The sequence below is a fragment of the Sycon ciliatum genome, chromosome 1, assembly GCF_964019385.1.
Source record: "Sycon ciliatum chromosome 1, ocSycCili1.1, whole genome shotgun sequence".
NCBI lineage: Eukaryota > Metazoa > Porifera > Calcarea > Leucosolenida > Sycettidae > Sycon > Sycon ciliatum.
The window spans coordinates 87,270,646-87,294,156 of NC_088643.1; the positions used below are offsets into that span (position 1 = coordinate 87,270,646).

At 45.5% G+C, this 23,511-nt stretch overlaps 1 protein-coding gene across 1 annotated transcript; it reads left to right on the forward strand.

Moving 5' to 3' along the window:
* Positions 1-10: 10 nt before the first annotated feature.
* Positions 11-23,035, forward strand: LOC135806152 (DNA polymerase epsilon subunit 2-like). Its single transcript, XM_065320304.1, has 22 exons — positions 11-264; positions 4,454-4,554; positions 6,725-6,803; positions 7,193-7,222; positions 7,632-7,676; positions 8,034-8,115; positions 8,498-8,566; positions 8,991-9,074; positions 9,231-9,287; positions 9,504-9,552; positions 9,840-9,912; positions 10,063-10,123; positions 11,481-11,561; positions 11,823-11,943; positions 13,673-13,724; positions 13,929-13,988; positions 15,031-15,108; positions 15,949-16,057; positions 16,307-16,417; positions 16,650-16,718; positions 21,289-21,356; positions 22,571-23,035. Exons 1-22 carry the CDS (start codon positions 206-208, stop codon positions 22,581-22,583), a joined length of 1,551 nt encoding a protein of 516 aa, XP_065176376.1. The 5' UTR covers positions 11-205; the 3' UTR covers positions 22,584-23,035.
* The last annotated feature ends 476 nt before the right edge of the window (positions 23,036-23,511 follow it).

Genomic DNA, 23,511 nt, shown 5'->3' on the forward strand with positions numbered 1-23,511 from the left:
TCACAGCTCAGGATAAGTCATAAATCTGGACATGAGTCCAGTGATCGCAGATTTTGTTTGTCCATTTACTAGGCCAAATGCTTCCTTTGTAGTCTTCAAATCAGTCGTTTGCTGAGTGTTTCAAAGCTTTTTTTCGCATTGCTGTTATACACAGCGGAGATAGTCCTGATGCCGTTACAACGGAGGCTCTGAAAGCCAAAGTCAGATGTCGCTGAGGTCGAAAATTGTCAGCACCTTTAAGCTGCATGGCCTCACACTGAGAAGGTACTGTGTCAGAGCCCTGCACCATTGTTTCAGGAGAGATTATAATCACTTATAGTTATACATAAACAACTTTCTAGCTAATGATTATGTAAAGGCCAGTTTATGGGAGTTCGTATGGGAGCGTAAGCAAAGGCTCAAACAGAACACAAGACTTCATGTATTGATCAGAAGCCTGTATCATAAGCTGTGTTTACATGAGGCGTTTCAACCCGGGTCAGATTTCAACCCGCCATGTACACAAAATGAATGGCGCGTTTACATGACGCATTGCGCTTGACCCGGGTTGAAATTTCGCCCAGGGTTGATTTCAACCCTCCCCTTGGGATGAGAATCGTACCAACGTACTTCTGTGCGTATTTCGCGCCAGGTTTGAACAGCACTGCATATGCAAATTTCGCGCGAAAGGATTCACGTGACCATACATTACTCTAGAAGTGGACTTTTGATGGCATTTCAGTATTTGACCCGGGTCAACTGTCTTCATGTAAACGCCTACCTATTTTGTCTATCGTACAGACTTTCAACGGGGGCTGAACGTGCTGTCGGGCGCCGAAGAACGGCCAGGCTAGATATTCACCAATTTTTAAGAACAGTCTAGGCTGGATTTTCTGCAGATAAGAACGGAAACTATAGTAGGGAGGTTTCGCTCTACGGAATTACGTATGAAAATAACGTATGAACTGCACGGAATTTTCATACGTAAAAAAATCAGAACTGTTGGGTTTCGCTCTACGTGATTTCTCCACGACTGCTAAACATGCGTTGTTCCTTTGGAGACGCGTTGGCTGCATGCGCCCACCGCATGCACCATGAACCGAAACCGCGTTTTCCATTATATTTTGCACGTGGTGTACGGTGTGTGTACCTTGTGTTTCGCGCGGCTTGAATGTTGCCATGGACAAATGCGGAAAATGCGAAAAAATATTTCAAAAAGTCCTACGGAGGACCCAACGTAGGAAAGAGCTTTCCTACGGAAATCCGTAGAGAGATTTACGTATGAAAGTTGCCCTCGCTCCCCGGCGCGTACGACATACGGATTTTCATACGTAATTACGTAGAGCAAAACCTTCCTAATGTACACTCAGGAGTATATCTGCATAGGTCTGGATGATACATTTCCGTAGTTTCATGGTACAGAAACATGTGAACTGGCAGCTAGGTAGGTGTGCATCTGCGTCACCATGCAACAGTCATGAACAGTCCACATGTAAACTACATCGCAAGCGTCTGTACATACAAGTACATGTACATAGTGTTCATAGTTTGACAGCAGCATGAAACAAAGCGGAGGACACCGTGTTCGGAAACAGTGACCTTTCTGCAACCATCTGCCTTGTTTAGTAGTATTCTTTTATTTATAGTGGAGAAACCAAAACAGGCAGATGCCTAATAACAATGGACCCACGGTGTAGGGTGGAGGCGGGGGGAGACATGGCTAATGGTGAATAGTGGTGGCGAAATAGAGCAGTTCCAGCACAGCTACAGAAACATGGGCATAAATCTAAAAGCAGGCAAGAATGTGTTGCAAAGCGCTTGACTTGAAGGCGGCCAGTTTGGTGACGCCTCAGATATCCGCATGGAGGGAATTCCAGAGAACTGCGCCAGCATGTGTCACCAATTTGGTAGAATGTGCAGAAGCAGCTGCAGGGACGATAAGCAGGTTAAGCCCGATTCACAATACAACTTTCTGCGACGCGACACGCGATTTGCGACAAGAAACTGCCTGTCGCGAGCTGTCGCAATGCACCTGTCGCAGAAGTTAAAGAAAGTTCAACTTTTGCGACATGCAACACGCGACATACACAAATGGAGTACAGTTTCGACCCTGGGTGCACGTGCAGTGCACGTGCATAGTACTACTTGTGCATGAGGATGTCACAAACATGAAGAATATTGTGAACCGTGTGTCGCTGTCGCAGCTCGTCGCATGTGTCGCAAGTCGCTTGTCGCGTCGCAGAAAGTTGTGTTGTGAATCGGCCTTTACTGTTGCCTCCTCGAGTTCTTCGTGACGGAAGAGGTCGAAAAAAAGTTTCAAACAATCTACTTCCTGAAGAATTTAGACAACGTCATATAAAGCAGAGCAAGTTAAGTTGAATGGTAGCGTGCAAGGGAGAGACATGTACACGCTCAAGCAGCGTAACAGTGGGGGTCCAGGTGGGCACTTTACGTACAGCACGCAGTGCGCGCTTGAAGAGCCCTTCCAAACGGAGCTCCTGGTGAACAGATAGATATGGGGCATAAGCACTGGATGCATACAGAAACTCAGGCAGCACAAAGCATTTGAAGTAGCAGATACGACATGAGAGGGGTAAAGTCTAACTAAAGATGCAGCATGGCGGACTAAGGCAGCTATTTTAACAGAAACCCTGATAGCAATACGTTGAACCATTGCCTGCCAGCACATTAACGTGTCAAAAAGACTCAAAATGTAAGCCTAGATACTTGGCCGATGGTACCACCGGCAGATCTTGACTATTGCATGTCACGCGTAGGGCAAAGGGTGGTGCTCTGTGAGGAGGGATTGGTTGTTTCATGCTGCTGTCAAACTATGAACACTATGTAAACAAAAACAACGTTTATCTACTCGTCTACCATACATGAACATGTAGAAATAAGTACATGTATGACTGTACCATCGAATAAGAACGAAACGGCTGTGTTCGCGACAAATAAGAACGGGCTAGGCTAGAGTCCTGATCCCCCCCCCCCCCCATTCTTCGGTGCCCGACAGTACTGTATCCTATTGTATTACTCCGTGTAACCATTGTGTATTCACTTGAAAGAAAGTTTGAACAACAAAAAAACAATATGAGCAAGTTAGAACTCGGATAAGGAGTCACTAATAATGATAGAGAAGAGGAGAGGTGGATTGATACGGGAACGAGTACATAACCAAGACATGCTAGGTGATACGGGGACGGGCAAGGCCATTAAACAATAAGCATTACTGTGTAAGGGGCCATCCAGCATTATCCATAATTTTCACGAAACGAAAACATTTAGTTATGACCCACCCCCCTGAACGAAAAATAGATTGACTTGACCACTAGATAGAATGGATAGATATTTCAGCTACTTGTCAAGTATCAATATTTTTCGTATCGAAACTCTCCTCGACCCACCCACCCATAAACGAAACTTTTTCGTTTTGTGTAGAAGATTGATAATTATGGACGGCCCCTAACTGCAACTCGACGGCGCAATGCAACAGAACACCCAGCTTGGGAAGCTCAATTTTATTTATAATACACCGTGATCGATAGTAAAGGTGGCGCAACAGGAGCAGCTACTGTAGCGGACATGGAAATCCAGTCGATTGACCGGGGCCGGCGCCGTCAGCACTTGCAGTTCATAGTCTTATTGATCCAATGCGACCAGCGCCCTGGGGCCGCTAGACGTGCGACCAGATTTCCATGTCCACGACAGTACTAGGAAGTTTTGATGGCGGCCATTTGTAGCAGGGGTAAATTTCACCGCACAAAATTCACCTTTCGCGAGGGTGAAGCCATGGCGCTTCAGAGGCCTGCGTGTAAACCAGCTGGCACCTTTCTCTGAGGCAAGCTCCACATTATGCTGCATCTCCAGATCAACGGCTGATGTGACAACAAGGCCCTCCATTCGATCCGTGCTCCTGCTGCATGAATGCAGACACTTGCCATTCATCTCTCAGACAAAACTTCATTCGATTGACCAAAGTTCTCCTGTTCATTCCACATCCCGATCATTTGGCTTATCCGGACTCCTTGAATATCTTAGATGCTACCTAGGGTAGACATGGCATGTAGCGCCAGTAATGCTATTTTGTACTATACATGTATGGTGTTCACTTGCCTTCGTCTCAACAATCAAACTCTGTGTTCATGTGACATGCACTGGCAGTGTATTACTGTATATCAGGGAGTCGTAGCATTTAGGGAGACGACATGGGCGATTGTAGTGTGAAACGAGGTGTGTTTCGCTCCCGGGCTGCCCGCTGCAGGCACCCCTGGGGTAGGGCCGGTTTACACGCTCGCATATTGCACCGACAGTCTGGGCCGCTCTTGGGGTCAGCAGGTCAAGGACGCGATCACGATCGTGAGTTCCACAGACCACGGTCCACATAGAACGGGAAGCTACGTGCCGACAAAAAACTGATTTTTTGGGGACTTTCTTACTGTAAAATGAAGTGCATTATTTGTGTGATTTCTAGCGATGCATCAGCATGCATGGTGGAGGCGTTGGAAGGACTGAGCACTGGCGACGTCAAGCACTGGCTGGAGAAATTCATTGAGATCATACAGAAAAAGCCATGTAAGTGTGTTGCGGGGATATCAAAATATTTTACTTGTTTCTGTTTGGCTGGATACAGATGTGTCCCGGTAGGAATAGTTAGTTCAAGGTTCATATTCTACAATAATGCATGTAATTTTGTTTTAGGTAGAGTGGAGAGAAACTGGACATGGAGCTTCATAGTCTTCTTCTTCAGAGAGCAGCCAGCATTTTATGTACTGTATAGTGCTGGAGAAGTTGTTTTATGTACTGTATAGTGCTGGAGAAGTTGTTTTATGTACTGTATAGTGCTGGAGAAGTTGTTTTATGTACTGTATAGTGCTGGAGAAGTTGTTTTATGTACTGTATAGTGCTGGAGAAGTTGTTTTATGTACTGTATAGTGCTGGAGAAGTTGTTTTATGTACTGTATAGTGCTGGAGAAGTTGTTTTATGTACTGTATAGTGCTGGAGAAGTTGTTTTATGTACTGTATAGTGCTGGAGAAGTTGTTTTATGTACTGTATAGTGCTGGAGAAGTTGTTTTATGTACTGTATAGTGCTGGAGAAGTTGTTTTATGTACTGTATAGTGCTGGAGAAGTTGTTTTATGTACTGTATAGTGCTGGAGAAGTTGTTTTATGTACTGTATAGTGCTGGAGAAGTTGTTTTATGTACTGTATAGTGCTGGAGAAGTTGTTTTATGTACTGTATAGTGCTGGAGAAGTTGTTTTATGTACTGTATAGTGCTGGAGAAGTTGTTTTATGTACTGTATAGTGCTGGAGAAGTTGTTTTATGTACTGTATAGTGCTGGAGAAGTTGTTTTATGTACTGTATAGTGCTGGAGAAGTTGTTTTATGTACTGTATAGTGCTGGAGAAGTTGTTTTATGTACTGTATAGTGCTGGAGAAGTTGTTTTATGTACTGTATAGTGCTGGAGAAGTTGTTTTATGTACTGTATAGTGCTGGAGAAGTTGTTTTATGTACTGTATAGTGCTGGAGAAGTTGTTTTATGTACTGTATAGTGCTGGAGAAGTTGTTTTATGTACTGTATAGTGCTGGAGAAGTTGTTTTATGTACTGTATAGTGCTGGAGAAGTTGTTTTATGTACTGTATAGTGCTGGAGAAGTTGTTTTATGTACTGTATAGTGCTGGAGAAGTTGTTTTATGTACTGTATAGTGCTGGAGAAGTTGTTTTATGTACTGTATAGTGCTGGAGAAGTTGTTTTATGTACTGTATAGTGCTGGAGAAGTTGTTTTATGTACTGTATAGTGCTGGAGAAGTTGTTTTATGTACTGTATAGTGCTGGAGAAGTTGTTTTATGTACTGTATAGTGCTGGAGAAGTTGTTTTATGTACTGTATAGTGCTGGAGAAGTTGTTTTATGTACTGTATAGTGCTGGAGAAGTTGTTTTATGTACTGTATAGTGCTGGAGAAGTTGGCGACAGACCAGGCTTTTTACGGTAGTTTATCAGCCAGACCATCACTCCACAATGCGCTCTCGGCCGTCCCATTGCACTTACACATCACCACCAAGCTCGTGTGTTTGTGCATGTGTGGCTACTAGTAGTACTTCTCACGGTTACTGTTTGATGATATACATATACAGCCTCTTTTACGGGCACAATAAACACAATGAACATTTTGTCCCAAGTGTTCCAAAATTTCAACTCAAAGTTCTAAAAAAGAAGAAAAAAACGAAAGCAAAACCACAACAACATAATGATATGTACACACCTACTTTGGTAAGCAGCAGCAAGTTATTAATCCAGTCAACTTGACCGCTCATACAGTATAACGTTAACCCAGTACCCGGGCCTCTGCCACTGCTAGTGCAGCAGAGGTATCGCCCACAGGCAAGGCAGATGACTGGCTAAAGAGCCTTCTGCATCCACGCAGGCACATGATGCAGGACCGCAAGAGGGAGCACTGTTTGTTGGTTGCTTTTCACACCATTTCTAGCTAAGCTGCATGCCAAGTCCCAGCAATTCGCGCTTGCATCGTCACCTCTTTCAGAACTGTTTGCTATCACCTAACACCTGAGTTTCCTGGGGCAAGGCACACTTCTATGTAGAAAATTCGTAATTGCGCCAGTTTTGCCCTATAACAACATCATTCATACACCTGAATCAGCTGTTCTGTGATGTAGACAAGTCTGCACATTGTCCCACTGCCGCCTGTGGGGCATCCTCTCCCCGTTCTTGTTCTTTGCAGTGAAGCCCGGTGCTATTAGCCGCGAGGTGATTGAAGATGTGATTGAAGAATGTGGAGTTGGTGCTGACAGTGATGACAAGTACGTAATGACTGCACCAGCCTTGAACCCAACCCAGGCCCAGATTTTAGTGTTAATGTCTGCTGTTCGTGGAACACACCCTATGTTCTATAGACGCAGTTATCGAGGAATAGAGCTAGTAGTATACATGTGGTTGCGTACACTGTGTCAGAATTACTTCTGACATGCCTTGAAAGCGTGCCTAGTTCTAGCTGTTGTGTTCTGTTGCATTGCGGGGACAAAGCATACTGCAGAAGAGACACACATTGGACGTCCCGCCTGTACTTTTCTTTCTTGAGTACTAGGACCTGTCTGTTCTGAAGTACAGTTATGTGTACCTGGAAGTTAGTACATACACAATTGCATGCCGCACTCATTGTTTTTGGCTTGGCTGGTTTCTCTCTGTGCAGCAACAGTTTCCTGGTGATCGATGCCTTTAAGTAAGTACTAGTACTTCGAAGTAGTGGCAGTTTGTTCATGGGCCATATTTCGTTTTCTACTTCCATTTGCTTTTTTCTGTGAAGAACGAACTTCCACCGTATTCATGAGCATTGTTAGGACTTAAGGGCATGTAGTGTGCTTGGCATGAAAACCAACCTCATTCAACTTTAGACTCATCACACTTTCAACTCTTACAGTATAATGGTTATGTGGTCACCAAGAATTCCAGTGAATCGCTCCCTCTTGGCTGCTCCGTACAATCCGGACCAGTAAGCTTTTCGTCATTGCTTTACTTTGAACACGTCCCCCGTGCTGAGTGATTCACCTTTAAAGATAAATCACAATGTTCGTATTGGACCTACTTTTTTGTCACTGTCTTTCTCTTGTTTGGTTGATGCTGGTGTTTAGAGTGCCCAAGTTTGTGTTCAACACTGACAGGAAGAAGTTTGTCCCGTAAGCGATCCCCAAGAGTTTACTCTTGCTACAGTATCTCTACTGTATTATTTTTAAAGACACGTTGCCTAGCGGGCTGGGAAGTCTTGTGTCCATGCAATGTTATCAGCCAGCTACATGTACGTAGTTGACTGGCATGTCAGTTTGAACACTCTTGCAAATTGTCCATGCTAGTGTTCAGGCATTGAATTCATGGCATTTCTGTGAAAACCTTTTCTGCAAGCTGACGTCAAGCTGGAAATTGTCCTTGCTTCACCTGCAGTGTTTAGACACTGAATTTTTTTAAAGACTTCTATTGTCATACCTGGACTGTAGAATGTTTTCCTCTTCTCTGCTCAATTTGATACGTGTTTGCAGAGATCACAGCAAGGCCAACATTCACAGCGCAGCTGAAGACAAAGCTGCCCTGTTCTGTGAGCGCTACACTGTACTTTACCAGGTATGGAAGTGATGGGGTATCGTTCTCTCACGCTTCTATTTAGTGGAACTCTCGCCGTAGCATCGATAAACCCTTCTTCATTATAAAAAGAATATTATTCTTACTTCGAAGTATACCGTATTTTCGGCATTACTGGCCGAGGTGCTTGGTAGTTTGAGAGACCTGAAATTTCACCATTTTTGAAAAATATCCACACAAAAGCCCTGAAATGATGTGGCGCTAATTTCTGAAAATACAGTAGACTTGTTAGTACAGTACTCCTCTAATTACTCCTGTACAACTGATGCTACTACTCATCCTTGCCGTAGAAGAAACGCTTCACAACTTGACTTTACAGTAGTACGTAAGCTGCACTCTTTTTTTTCGGTGTCCCTGCTGACAGCGTACCCTCCGTCATGAACTCTTTACAATGCCAGTCCTGGGTAGTGGCGAGACGGCACCAAAGTACCGGGTGAGTCAAGTGTCTGACATTTTCACCGCCATAAGAACCACATAGTGGCATAGTATGTCTACCTGAGCCAGGATTCAGCAGCCTTGAATGGGTGCATGTGTGTATGTGTTATAGTGAGAGTTTGCTTGTGCCCTTTTTCCGCATCTACCACATGATCACTAGGGTCACGTGTGAGTGACTGCAATGCCTGGCGCCTCTAGGCGGTGGTAAGAACTGTATGTCATGGGTGAAGGGCTGCAATGCCTAGCAGGGCCAGTGATGCGAGGACCCATGAGTGCGTACTCTCTTGTTACAGTGATCTGCCCAATACTATTGACCTATGACTTTAACCAACCTGGAAAACATGAGTGGTGGATACGTGAGTGACCAATACCAGTATACGATTAGCATTAATGTCTCCTTTAATATTTTGCTCTTGCTCCAGCTACAACCTGTTGAGTTCTTACTAAGCTCTTCGGCACTACTGGGCAATGCACTGGTGTTTGGCATGGTTGCACAGCTGAAGGAGGTTAGTTGACATTATTTTTCCATCCTTTCCGATCTGTACTCTGGTGTAGAGCTGTTATCCCCTGCCAAGCATTGCCATTTGAGTTGTCATCTGACCTTGTTACCTGTGTTGTATAAGCTTTCCGTTCTGGCACGTCTGCATCCACTGTGACCACAGGGTAGCTATTTCTTGGAAGACTCAACTGGATCGGTGGAGATGGACATCAGTCAAGCAGTATCCACCTACGTTCTGCTTTGTTTGCTTGTTTTTTTTCTCAGCATGTTTATGGCAACTGCTTGTAATCAGTGTTGGTGTCCTTATCCGTGTGGTCCTGTTGGTTGTTTTACAAGTTCAGGACCACAAGAGTTGTTGAGCTTAATTTGTATGTATAAGCGTGTGTAACTGAAGAAAAGTACGCATCACTGAGTTTTCTTTGACTCGCGCACTCAGGAATTTCACTCTGGACTGTTCACAGAAAACTGCTTTGTCTTGGCTGAAGGTAAGCAAAGTGAATCACCATCAACCTTGCCTATTCTGGTGCTGTCTGTGCTGTGGTGAATGTGTTGTTACGGTACGGGTGTGCTGTTACGGGCTTGTTTGCGATCATTGTCTGTGCTTTCTGGATTACCGTTTATCTGTTTCGTAGCTTTGAGGAATTGCACTACTTCAAACATTTCCATAGCAGCATGATGCATGGCATGCTTTACTTGTACTGCAGTATTTGCATTCCGGTGCTAGCAGTCAATCGTTACTGAAATGTGCACTGCCTGCTGTGTGATCTGCCAGGTGTTTACGAAGACCGGCTTTTCCATGTGACTGCACTGGGTTTTCCACCGCCAGAGCCAGCAACTTTCTCCAGGTAAATGTGGCGGGGGTGACGCCTTCTCAAGGATCTCTCTGTGCCGTCTGGTCCTTTGTTTGATACTTTACTCATGTTGTCAGCTGCTCTGGCGGTCCATGTTTAGAGTTGTTCTCGAGCTCAGCCATGTTTTGTACTTTCGATCTCCAGGAGTCATCTGGGAAACTTGAACTTTTTTGGTGGACCCTCAACAACAACTTGCAAAGCATCGGTAGGTCTTCTAGATGATGTGCTAGGCTTGTATAACATTTGACATAGTGCATGTACACGCTGTGCTTGTTGAACTTGTCAAGGCAAATTATAAAATTATTTATACGTCGCCAACATGGCAGATATTTTGAAGTATTGATGTACATTCTTCTGACTCTTGTCAGCGGATCTGGGTTGAAATAGGAAATACTGATATGGCTATAAATAGGATCAGCTGCGCACTCATTCTATACACACATCAAGGCAGATTGTTGAGTGAATTCCAAGAACGTTTTCTTTCACCACCACCACACACACATTCACAAGAAAACGTTCTTGGAATTCACTCAGCAATTTGCCTTGATGTGTGTATAGAATAAGTGCGCAGCTGATCCTTTTTATTGGTATAATTAAATACTCAAATCTGTGGACAGCAATTATTGGTATAATTAAATTGCTAACTCCACGTATCGCCCCGAAGTCGCACCAACCTCTTCTTCACATTTATCTCCACGTAGGTTATAATTATAGGTTAGTGCATGGCAGGGAGGGCCTTATGGCTTATTAGTGCCCGACAGGTTAGCCTGAGGGCCGTAGGCCCGAGGGCTACCCTGAAGGGCACAAACAAGCCATAAGACCCTCCCTGCCATGCACTAACTATTTTAGAACGAGGTTACATGCATTATCTCGCTTCCATTATGCTTTTGTATCATTATATTGGGTAGTTTTGTGGTTTGTGTGCAGAGAGACTTGATGTGGTATGAAAGAATATTTTCTTCTGGTAAGTTATGGTAACTCAGCACCACTGAGGACTACTAAAAGTAGAAGGGAAGCAAATGAAATGCTGGGCTCTTATTGCGAGCTTCATTCTTATTCATAGCTTGTGGAGCTATTTAGGGGCTTTGAGAGCCCCTTGTCGATACCTCTAATGACTTTGATCTTCGGTTTTTATAGGTTTCCGCCAGCTGTTGACAAACGAAAATCGTATAAATGAAAGAATACGGGAGGCAAAAACCGTACACACTTCTCAAATGCGTAGCTTTTAGTAGTACACCGTACATTTTGTGCAGAGTTCATTATCTGCACCGTACTATAATGCATACAGGAGTTGTACGCACCCGTTTAGAGTATATTCAGCGGGCTTTAAACTAATCCAAGGCCCTCAACGCGTCATCAAGAGTAGTAAAATTACGATTGAGCGGGCTTTAAACTCTGATAAGGCCCTTGGCGGGAATGTCACTGATTGGTCGTTTCCTGGACAACGAGACAGACCTCGTTCTAAATACTGATATGGTCGTTTATTTAGTAATGTTATGACGTGTGTGCACGTGTGTGTGTGTGTGTGCACGTGTGTGTGTCTGTGTGTGTGACACATGCAGACCCAACTAGCTGCTTTGGAGAAGGAGAATGAAGAAATGTCCATTGTACTGTTGTCCGAGGTTTGGCTTGACCAGTCCATGGTGAGTACTGTAAGGTGTTCTGCATGCTTACTCCCTCTTTCAAATGAACGAGAAGATCAGTAGACTGCATACATGTATGTGACAAGCGTCCGTATGAATCAAGCATACTAAATAGTACATATAATTATGTATACTTCAAGTAATTGTACTACATGTGTATAAAGTGTGACAGCGTACCTGACTATGAGCAACATGTGTGTGTGTGTGTGTGTGTGCTTGCGTGCGTGCGTGTGTGCTTGCGTGCGTGTGTGTGTGTTTCAGGTGCTGGATAAGCTCCGTGTGCTGTTCACTGGCTTTGCCGAAGCCCCGCCCGCAGCGTTTGTTTTCTGCGGCAACTTCTGCTCCATGCCGTGTGGCCCGGTGTACTATGAAGCATTGAAAGGCAAGTCAATCATGTGATGATGTCGCCCTGTATGTTTGCTTGTCATTAGTACATGTAATACAGTAGTAGCAAGAGTACATAAACCCCCAGAGTGTGCAACGCCTGATCCAGCTCTGCAAAGGGTCTTGGTCGAGCGTAATTGGATCTTTGCGTCATAATACCGTACACATCTGAATGGAACCCGGAGAGTTGCGGGTACTCTCGGATCAAAAACAACGGTGCCCTGCCTCGAGACCGGCCTTGAGCTGATGTGGAGTGTACACATGACATCAGAAGATCCGATTACGCTCGACCAGGACCTATGCAGAGCTGGATCAGGCGTGGCACACTCTGGGGGGTTATGTACTCTTGGTATTAGTAATACAGTGCAATGTAATGAAATGAGGCATGGGCAGCAAAAACCAGGGTTAGGTGATATTTGGCGAAAATGAGTTTTTGATGGCTTTGAACTGTCCACTAAATGAGTGATATATGGGCCAAATTTTGGAGCTCTGGGCACCTTCCAAGATGGTAAAAAGAACGCCCGAAATGATGGGAGACGGTCAGCAAAAGTGGTCGGCAAAAGAGGCAAAATGGAACGCAGTTACAGCTAGCTCTAATGGAGTGGCTGAGAATAATTTACCATATTTATAGGTCTTCAGGGAAGCACAGCGTACTCTAGTTGATATTATAGTAACATTGTTGCCTGCACTTGCTGCAATGCTACTTGAAAACTCCAATCCCTGTCATTTGCAGGTCTGGTGTTGTATGCAGACTTTTCAGACAGAAAGAAGCCAAGCAACTGACGTTTTACATGGCTGGGAAGAATCTGCAACTTAGTACAAGACTAGATATGCATGCTGGGCCAAGCCAGATACATCCACCAAGCATGGCTTGCTCTCCTATGCACAGCAGCTCGTAGATACATGTATAATACTGTGACAAATTTCATGCGCACTGCAAGCGTGCATGTATACTTGCAACAATTTTATTCACAAAATATCTTGTATCAAGTAAGGTTTAGTTCATTCAGGGCTGTCTCCGTATCTCACCAACTTATCCAACTGCGAATAGTCGCCACGGAGTACTGAATCTCGTTCATCACTCTCAGCCCTGCTGTGTGCGTCGCCACTTCGTGTCACGGAGCTCTCAAACTTGTCGTCTGCGCTGCCTCCGCTGATGGCTTGTCATCTGAGCGAAACCTCTTCACTTTCACCTGATTATTCTTGCGGGGGACTATCACAGGCAGCGGAGTATCTCAGGAGATCCAGCTGCCAAATATTCTAGTCGCTCGTGCTCCATCAAGAATTCGTGACGGGATTGTTCCGCCAAGAAATTATTTGTTCCGATCTCTTTTCAGCGCATGATTTGCAGACGCTACCGAGAGTGCAAACGCCTCCATGGTGGCTGAAAACGCCTACCTGGACGTCCCAAGTGATTGGCGGATAAACTACAACTGCAATGACAACAAAATTATAGCGAAGCCACCAAGAGGAAAGCACTTTCAAAGCGATATCGCAAGAAGTCTTTCCGCTTTGATCGCGGTGACTAAAAAGCGACATCGGTTCGGTTTTTCGCAAATATTGGCATTTTGAAAAATCGCCAGGACCCCGGTTCTTGCTGCCGATGCCTCAAATTATGCCCACGTAAGTATGTGGTGTTTTCATCAACTTTTCAACGACGTTACGTGCCAGCACAAAGGTTCATACTCATGGTAACTGAGTTGTTCTTGATTTTGGTATGTGTACAGATGGTCTGAAGGCACTTGCTGATCTTATTTGCGATTATCCCAGCTTTGAGAAGTGAGTAAACAGCTCTCAGTTCCGTTTGCTCAGTGCGCGTATAGTATAGTACTCAGCTGCATGAACGCCTGTGGAATACACTTCATTGTTTGCATTTTCACGGACAAATCGTGCACTGGTGTATGGACAGCATCAGGCTGTTCTTAGCTGAGTGTTCTGTACTGGTTGCCAATGGTGATGCTGTTGTTCTTGTCTGCTGGCCAGGACTCGCTTTGTTTTTGTACCTGGCCCTTCGGATCCTGGTCCCGGCAATATTCTCCCGAGGTAAGAGATCACATGAGATGATGGTATTGATCTGAGTAAAGCTATGAATAGGACTAATTTTGCACTTATGACTCCCTACATGCTTACATCAAAGCGAAGTACTTTGCTTTGCTGTAGGTAGGGAGTCACGAGTGCACAATCAATCCTATTCATAGCTTGATTACTGTCTCCATGCAGATTCTATTCAGAAAGGGCATGTATTCTAGCCATTCAGTATTCTGAGTTTCTTACAACCTTCACTGATGAGATCTGTATGATCGAAGCAGCTGTATGGAAGAGTTCATGCCAATGTCTACATCGTTTCATAACAAGTCGTGTTGCTGGTGTGGTGAACAAGGTGGGATGGAGAGTGCATATGGTGGGCAGTTTGGACACAGAGACTATGGTCAAATGGTCATACTTATGCTCCAGACAGCTAGCTGTTTCCATCTTGTTAGGCCTCATCAGCAGCTGAACCGATCATACTGAGGTGTAATGAACAACAAAGCATGTTTTAAACCAGCTCAAAGCTCACAGCATCAAAGTCAGAGTGCACTAACTGTGAGAAACACAGTGAGCTTTGCATGAGGGCAGGTAATGTTGATGCTAACCAGCTTTGCACGAGGGCAGGTAATTGTGATGCTAACCAGGAAGAGTGCTCAACCAAGCCGAGGTTGATTATGGTCCTACAATGAAAATACAGTTTGTCTCCTGAGTGGGCTCTTGGAAATGGATGGTTTGCAAACCCAATGTTGATATTGACCTTACAGGTACATTTGGGAATTGTGTGTTAGTACATTAGATTATCAAACATCAGTGCTGGCGAATAATGTTCACCCCAAACCGGATACATTCTCAAGGCGTTGATTGTAGTGGCTGGGAGTTTACTGTCCATCTGCTGCCTCTCTGGCAGATTCATTTCCGATCACCCTTCATGCTGTGCATTATTTCTGTTTGTGGGGAAGTATATTATGCTGATGTGCATTACACACATACATGTAGGCATGTTGTGGATGTTGCTCAACGTATGCTCTTCTTGTGTCCTCTTTTGTACTCTTGCTAGACCCGCATTGCCCACTCTGTTCACTGAGCAGATATGCTCTAAAGTTCCTCTGGCAACATTCACCACAAACCCTTGCAGGTTAGCATGGTGGGATTGTGATTGTCATATCTGCTGTTGCCCAGTCAGCCACTGTGTGTCTGTCTTACTCTGAACAGTCTGCTCAATATGGTCACTAACACTGTTGTTGGACGATCATTGCAATAGAGTTGGGCAGTGTGCGGCTTAACACTGTTACTTGAAGATAATAATTATTATGTGCACAAATGAGTACAGGCACACATATTACACACAAGGGTGGAGTAGCTATCAGTAGTAATGCTGAGATTGAGCCGAGAACATGAATCTTGACCATGAGAGACTCATGTTATATTTGCAGGACCATCTCTCTGATACACCTGTTTACAAGTATGGGCTGCTCATTCCATGTCAACTCTGGGGTAAGGTCATACATTGCCAACGTGATGCATGTCGCTGAAGGAGAGGAAACATATTATATACCGTATATTCTCTATTATAAGCGCCGTGCTTATATTTTTTCAACACCCCTCTACCCCGTGCTTATATAGGAGACCGCGCTTATATTGGAGACCGTGCTTATATTTTTTCAACCACTGCATCCATACAGAGCAAGAAGAAATACATGCTAGATATCATGCATGCCGCATTGATTTCCACCAAGACCGTGCTAATAATAGAGACTGTGCTTATAATGTTTCGAAAGGTGCTCACAGTGTGCTAGTATTAGAGACTGTGCTAGTAATGGAGACCTGTGCTTATAATAGAGAATATACGGTATTATACATGGCACAAGATCATGTCTTATGGTGCGTAATGTTCGTAGCGGTTGACGAACTGTGCTCAATTGAACAGCACGGCGACAATATCGAATGACTCTGTGTGTTCTGTATGGCAATACAGACTGCAATACTGTACCAAGGAGATTGCTGTCTTCCGCGAGGATATCATGAACAAGATGTGCCGTAACTGTATCCGCTTGCCATCCGATGATGTGGACCTGCCAACACATGTGAGTTTTTCTTGATGATATGCTAGCATGGTCCCATGCACGATCAACCTTGCGAGTAGCAACCTTCAATCGGGCATCAGAAAAGTGTTGTTTAGCATTCACAAGTTGTCGCTATTTGCAAGGTTGAAAGCAAACTGTGAAACGGTCACTGGGCCTGAAGATGGTGTCATTGTTCACCAGTTGTTATATCCAAAGATGTTATTCATGTGCTGTACTGGCTTTTCTAAATGTTCATCTCGTGTCGTGTAGCTTGTCAAAACGTTGGAGTCGCAAGCTCACCTTTGTCCGTTACCGTTGCACATTCGTCCTGTGTATTGGACGCAAGATCATGCTCTACACTTGTATCCTCTTCCAGATTTGGTAAGTTTTCGTCAGACTGGCTTGCTTCAACATTGATATGCAGCACTTCAAGTACATCTCTTTGTTTCATACTTGCGTGAACTTACTCCATGAAGCGTATGGTGATTTTGACATTGGTTGGGAGTGTCTGCACTGTTCACCTGCCCAGTTTCATTGGATGTGTCAGAGTGTACTGGCGGTTTAGCAAGGCACTCTACTTCACCTGCGTTGTTCGTTTCCGTCTTCTTCGCAGGTGATCTTGGCAGACAAGTATGATCCGTTCACTGTGAAGAGCCAAACAGGGTGCACCACTGTCAATCCGGTATGCTGTACACCCTGGTGTTGTTGTTGTTGTTGTTGTTGTTGGTGGTTTTTTTGGGGTGTTGGTTTTTTTATCACATTGCACATACGTACGGAAGAAGGGGAAACAAACAAAGACAAAACAAAAAACAACAAAGGGTGTATGTAAGCGCTACATGAGCTGCGCTGGTGAGATGCGGTGGACTCTCCCGACCAAGGATCTTGGGATCGGCGTACACAGCAAGCACCATGGGGGGGGGGGGGGCGAGAGGAATGACAGGAAGGGCGAGGCGAGAGGAATGACAGGGAGAGAGAGAGAGAGAGAGAAAGAGGTGGAGAGATATAAATATAGAGAGGGGAGAGTTCTGGGGGCATATTGCCGCATATGTCTATAATACTACTTGTAGAAGAGGGTCAACATAATTATTTGGATCCGCTGATAGCAGGCCAGTGTGATACATGTACATGGCTAGCACCAGTCGTGAGCAGAACATCAGTCACTCTGTTGCAGGTGACGGTATGCAGCAATCTTGAAGCTCTGCATGTGCTTCCGGGCTGGCTGCTTGTCCAGAACTACCTGTGGCAATCAATTCCACACTTGCACGATGCAGTATGGGATGGAGCGCAGAAGGTAGTCAGGAGCTCGTGGCGAGACATTCAGCTCAAGCTGGTGGGGATGGTGCTGTGCTTGGACTGCTCGTGTGCGGCGGTGACGTAGCGGCATAGCCGACGGGGGACACATGGTTGCAACTTGAGGCAGACAATGGTCACACATCAGTTTATACAACAGGCAGAGAGCAGAGACCTTTCGCCGAACAGTGAGGCTGGGGAGTATCTTACCAGGGCCATTAAGGGCGCGGAGCTGGCCAGCCTCCAGCATGGCCAGGTGTGAGGGAGCCGATCCCATCCATGCAAGGGGGGCATATTCCAGCATTGGCCGGGCGAATCCTTTGTAGACAGTCACCCTGCCCACTTGACTAAGGAGGGGTGCTGCCTTCCGCAGGAAGCCCAGCCGCTGCTTAGCACGTGATGCAACTTGCCGAAGGTGGAGTCTGTAGCTAAGTTTGGAATCAAATGTCACTCCGAGCACCTTGACAGATTCATCTGGTTGGAGAGGAGTTCCGCCGAATGACAGCTGTGGAGTCACTGTATCCTTCCCCTGCTGTGATAGAGTGATGGTTTGCGATTTCGATGGCTCAAACGCAATCCTCCATCTCTTGCCCCAGGCATGAAGCTCATCTAGGCTGCGTTGTAGTGAGGCTTTCGAGGCTTGATCAAGGAGGGAGTGCAAAGTGGTATCATCTGCAATAGTGTTCAGGTTTGTGCCAGGCGACAAGCAGCTTGAAATGTCGTTCACGTACACGAGGAGCAATGTAGGGCCAAGGAAGTAGTAGGCATGGTGAGGGTCCTGCTGCAGGTACATGCCCATAAAATGGGGGTACTAATAGTACCCCATTTTTGCGTTGTACCGCCGCGCTTGCCATGCTCCACGTCAACGTCACTGAGCTGATCAAGAGAAACTTTCGTCAGCTTCAGGAGTGCATCCCAGGCCAGTCCGGGTAGAGTAAGATAGTTGGCTGGGTCCAGCACATACGTATCATATGCTGTCTTGCGAAAGTTCTCGAATACATCTGTCGTAGTGGGACGGCCCGGGGTTAGACCCCAAGGCTGCGGTTCGACATGAACTAACTTACTTATAAACCTTCCCATTACAAGGCCGTGCAGTGGTGGCCACTTGGAGAGAGTCCACCAACAGAATTACTCTTACGCACGCACGCACATAATACCTAGACATACTCTCACACACACACTCAGGCATAATCAGACACGTACACTCACACCAGCGTTCAGGTTGACTCACATCTTCAAAGGAGCTAACTTGGTTCAAGAGACGATATTGAGAGCACAAGGCAAGACAGACAAAAGCCGAAGCTTCCGCCTGAAGGCGGAAGGCAAGAGAGAGAGAGAAAAGGAAGGTGATGGCAATAGTATCTAGTTGCGGCCATGGAAGTCCATGGCCACGAGATTGCTGGTCCCGCATGCAATAGCGTATCAAACCGTAGTAAATATGTGTACGAACTGTTGCATAAAGAGCGGGAGCCATGTGGGGAAATAACAGCGTATACCAAATAAGGAAGGCCCCAGGTCTTGTGTGAAGACATAAAATAAAGACGATTATGAACCCGTTTACGGGAGATAGATAAATAATTAGACACCTAAATAAGGCATACTTGTCCCGTAGAGGCCTAAAAGGCACGTGTCAATAGTATGGATACGACACATCAGCCAACAGGATGACATCTGTGACACTGTTCGGAGAATCTGCCGCGTCGTCGATCTCGAGTTTAATGTTGACGTTGATACGGCGCTTGGCGTGAACTCGTAGCCTGACAGCAAGGCTTGTAAAGATCTTTCCTGAATCGTCTCGAATGAACTGGTTGTTGTTTATCCGAAGTACAAGACGTACGTACTGGGATACCGACATCTTGCTACCGTAGGTCATTATGAACGTTGTGAGTTCATTCCGTAGCTCACGGTTGAAGTACGAGAACATTTGCGTCTTCCCGTTGCTGATGTGTATCAGCATACCGCTATCAGCGATTGACAGTTGCTCAAAGTCGCTGACGTCCTGGCCACATACGTCGATCTTGGGGCACATTGCCCCCAGAAACGTCCCATGCGATAGCCGGCAAAGGAACGTGGCAGCTTCCATGGGATTGCGCCCATCATGGTAACAGTCATACTGTTCAATGAGACTGTACCTGCAGCAGGACCCTCGCCATGCTTACTACTCAAGGATACTACCTTGTGGGACGCCAGACTGGACGGGGTGGACTGATGAGCTCTGGCCATGAACAACAGCTTTAATGGTACGATGTCTCAGGCAGTGTGTAAGCCATTTGAGTAGGGACCCCCCTATCCCCAGCTGGAGGGCCTTGTAAAGTACGCCAGTATGAGACACTTTGTCAACAAAAAAACGCTATGTCCACAGCAACTGCTTGCATTACTCCACCTTGGCCTTGTGCCATGGCATTGGCCCACTCATACTTGTTGTTTTATTTAAAGCCACTTATTCCTTCTCTCTGGGAGTTGAGATACATCGCAGTGGTCTAAAAACTTCCTGCTGTCTCTGTTGTGTCATGAACTGACATAAGGAAGTGGTTTATTTGACAGACAGATGAGTGTAGATATACTGTAAACCGTGAAATTATTGCCATGGTCTAATTTCTGCAAAATTCGCGACCGCGTGGAAAACGCGAAATTTAGACAGCGCGAAAAGGAGATCCATGAAAGGTTTAGCAAGAATGCCACAGGTTTAGCAAGAATGCCATTCTGCAATCGCAAAATTAAAACCTCGCAAACCTGTCCGGATTCTGAAAACGCGAACTAAAAACGCCGCGAACATTTCACGCTTTACAGTAGTGAAGAGTCAGGGAGGCCATGCCCATGCCCAGCTGAGCTACTTATGTAGGCGTGGGTTCGAATCCCACTTCTGACACCATGTGTCATGAACTGACATAAGGAAGTGGTTTATTTTACAGACAGATGAGTGTAGATATAATGAAGAATCAGGGAAACCATGCCCAGCAGAGCATGGTATCGTGCGTAGCACGGGGCCCCGGGGGTAGTGCGAGGTCACGTACCGTCTATACATGGCGACAGACAGGGAAAGGACTATGCCGTGAATGGGTGAAAGGATAACATGATACAGGATAGGATAGTCTCTACTACTGTACTGGCAATATATGTTGCCGCGTAACGCGTAACGCAGGGGGGTGCGGCGTAACGCGCAACCAGGCTAGTGCGACAAATTTTCGTTGCGTTCGTAACGCGCGTCCGGCGGGGTGCGGCGATCTTTTCATTGCAAAAAAGGCTGAAAACTGTGAAAGCACGTGTACCGCGTGGTGAAAAGTTCAAAACTGGACGCAGCAGGAAGTCCTGCAATAGCAAAAAAAGGACTGCGGCAATATAGAAACCTGTGTAACGGCTCCTGTGCGACTTTGCATGTAACGCCCTGCGTGCGGTAAACATGTGCCAATGTAGCGCTTCATGGCCTCACTGCGACCATATATATTGCCAGTACGGTAATATTGAATAGCATGCGAAGCGTGTTTTTGCCCTTTCAATTGGAATGTGTGCCAGGCGTTCAACTAGTGGTGAAACGAATATGCCAGCACCTAATATCCAAATATTTGTTCAGTTCATCACATTCGAACGAATATTTCTCATGGCGAATATTCGTTACATCACTTTGAATGACTAATAATAGTGACAATATCCAATAAAATGACTGAGAGGAGGGCATCATATTATGTCATCCGTGTTTATGGAAGAATATTTGTTCATTTAAATTAGCCGAAGAATACTCGTTCCTCATTTCTGTTCATTTGGCTTATGCGAAGACTAGCCAAGCTTGCTTGGTGATGTCAACACGAACAAGCATAATAATAATAAATATAATAATAAAGAATACTCGGCTACTGGGTTTTTGATATTCGTTCACCACTACTTTCAACTGTCTTTTGCGTTGCATTTACCAGTACGCTGTTTTCTGAGTACCATTCCATTTCCCATGTTTCTCTCTGCTGTAGGGGTCTTTCGCACGCAGTGATTTCCAGTTCAAAGTCTATTTTCCGTTCAAAGGCGACGTTCAGGACAGGTACATTCATATCTTGTTCTAATGCTTGAAGTACAGAAATCTTGTGATTGCCTATTGCTATGAATGAACTGCTTTGGTGGAAAATTCCAAACTCCTATGGAAGGCCTAGAGTCAAACAATAGGTGGACAGAGAAAGTGTTTTTACTCCGAGTTTCACGCACTAAGCGATCATCAGAAAACTGTTTTGAAGGCCTAGAGTCATGGTGATACCAGTGTGTCTTTACATTGTATGATGTGGTCCATTCATTTCTGATTATACTGAAGTGCTAGAAATGAGTTACAGTGTACGAGCAGGGGCGTAGCACCCGCTACGACTGGTACGACCATGGCCATACCACTTTTCGAAAAGTGTGGTCCGTGCGGAATGTGCAAAACCGTAATAAAAAAAATCAGGATCCAACCAGACTCGTACTCGTAGATCTGCCATGCATCTGCAGTCGTACTGAGTACTGAGTACTGTATTCGACTTGACTGCACACTGCACAGTCATGTCAGTGTGCCAGAAGTAACTAGTTCCCAGAACGCAGGATTTTGTGTCTTTTTTACAAAATTTTCGCGCCGACCTTCGGTCGTACCAATTCCAAACCCCCTTCTACACCCCTGACGAGGGTTCTAGCCAGGTAAAAATAGAAGCGGGCGGGCAGGGAAACAGTTACCCCGTAACCCATTCAGCATTTTCCAAAATTGTCTTGCCATGCAATTTGCAACAAACCCCGACTTCACCCCAGTCAAGTGTGCCTTACGAACCCTCTGTTCGTGACGATCGAGTGCACTTTCGTTGAATGGCCTGAAAAACACAAACATTGACGAATAAGTAGGGAGTGCCACTTTTCATAAGAGGCAGCTCAAGCAGAGTAGGGGGGGGGTGCGCTGCCCCCCCCCCCCCCCCCCCCCTGGCTAGAACCTTGAGTTACGCTCGACCCTCCTCCTAGCTACCGGACACCTTTCTGGGATCCGTGAGTACAGTCGACTCAAGTGTGTACCATGAGTATGACCTCATAACACGTATGCAGTGTTCTGTGTTATGGATTTTGTGAAGTGCAGACACCATCTGGCGGTGCCAACATGTCATCTGCATAAGACAGGGTTGATTATGCTAGTGTCTAGTACCTTTTCTTTTCTTTTTCACTACCTGTAGCCTTGTAGGATATTCGTACATGTACAGATGTGTTGATGCAGACATGGATATGTGTGTTTGCATTTTTCCTTTGCAGTAAAATTCCATGAGCGCCGCTCAACCCCACGCCGAGCCCCGTGTCCTGCAATCACCATGTTACTGCTCTCTTGATAAGATGACCACCGGTAGGAGATAATCATACTTTCTTACTCCATGGAACACATATGCCTATACAATCTCCCCCTTTCTCGATTCCGCTTTAAAAGTTCCGTCCTTCTATACTTGTATATCTTCACTCATCCAACTCTTCGCTGTTCTCTGCCCCTGCAGAATTTTGTCAAAACAGCCATATTTGTTGACCTTGTACAAAGTTTTTTAAACCGCGCAAGTCGCTACTTCTAAGTAGTTTAACCCCTTAGCCTAATCCAATGGCTTTGCTCCATGCTAGGTTTTTCTGAGTTTTTCAGCAGTGCACCGCTGGTTCAAGAAGATAGTGTGCTGTGTACATTGAACATGTTTATTATTGTATTGCTGTGAACATTGATTCAATATCTGCAGCCTAGATACTGGTACTCTGTTGCAGTAGCCTGTTGATTGTAATTCGGCCTGCCCAATCATGAGCATGGTATGCATGCAGGGTTCTAGCCAGGCCAAAATAGTAGAGGGCGGGCATGGGAAACAGTTACCCGAAACCCATTTTCCATAATTGTCTTGCCATCCAAAATGCAACAAACGGGCCGAGCCCCGGCTTCACTCCAGGCAAATGTGCCTTTATGAACCCTTTATTTAGTAGTGACTATAGAGCAGAGTAGAGAGGGCGCTTCCCCCCCCCCCCCCCCTCATGTGGCTAGAAGTTGAGCCTAGAACCCTGACATGATTGTACTCCTCTGTAGTCATTCATAACACGGGACCATGAAAGTGTGTCCTTCTGGATCCAGCGCGATGGCTGGTTCATGAGTTGTATTTCTCCATTACATGTTCCCTGAAGGCTGAAGCTTCCCTGAAGTTGGCTCTGGCTCGTACCCCACAGGCAATTCC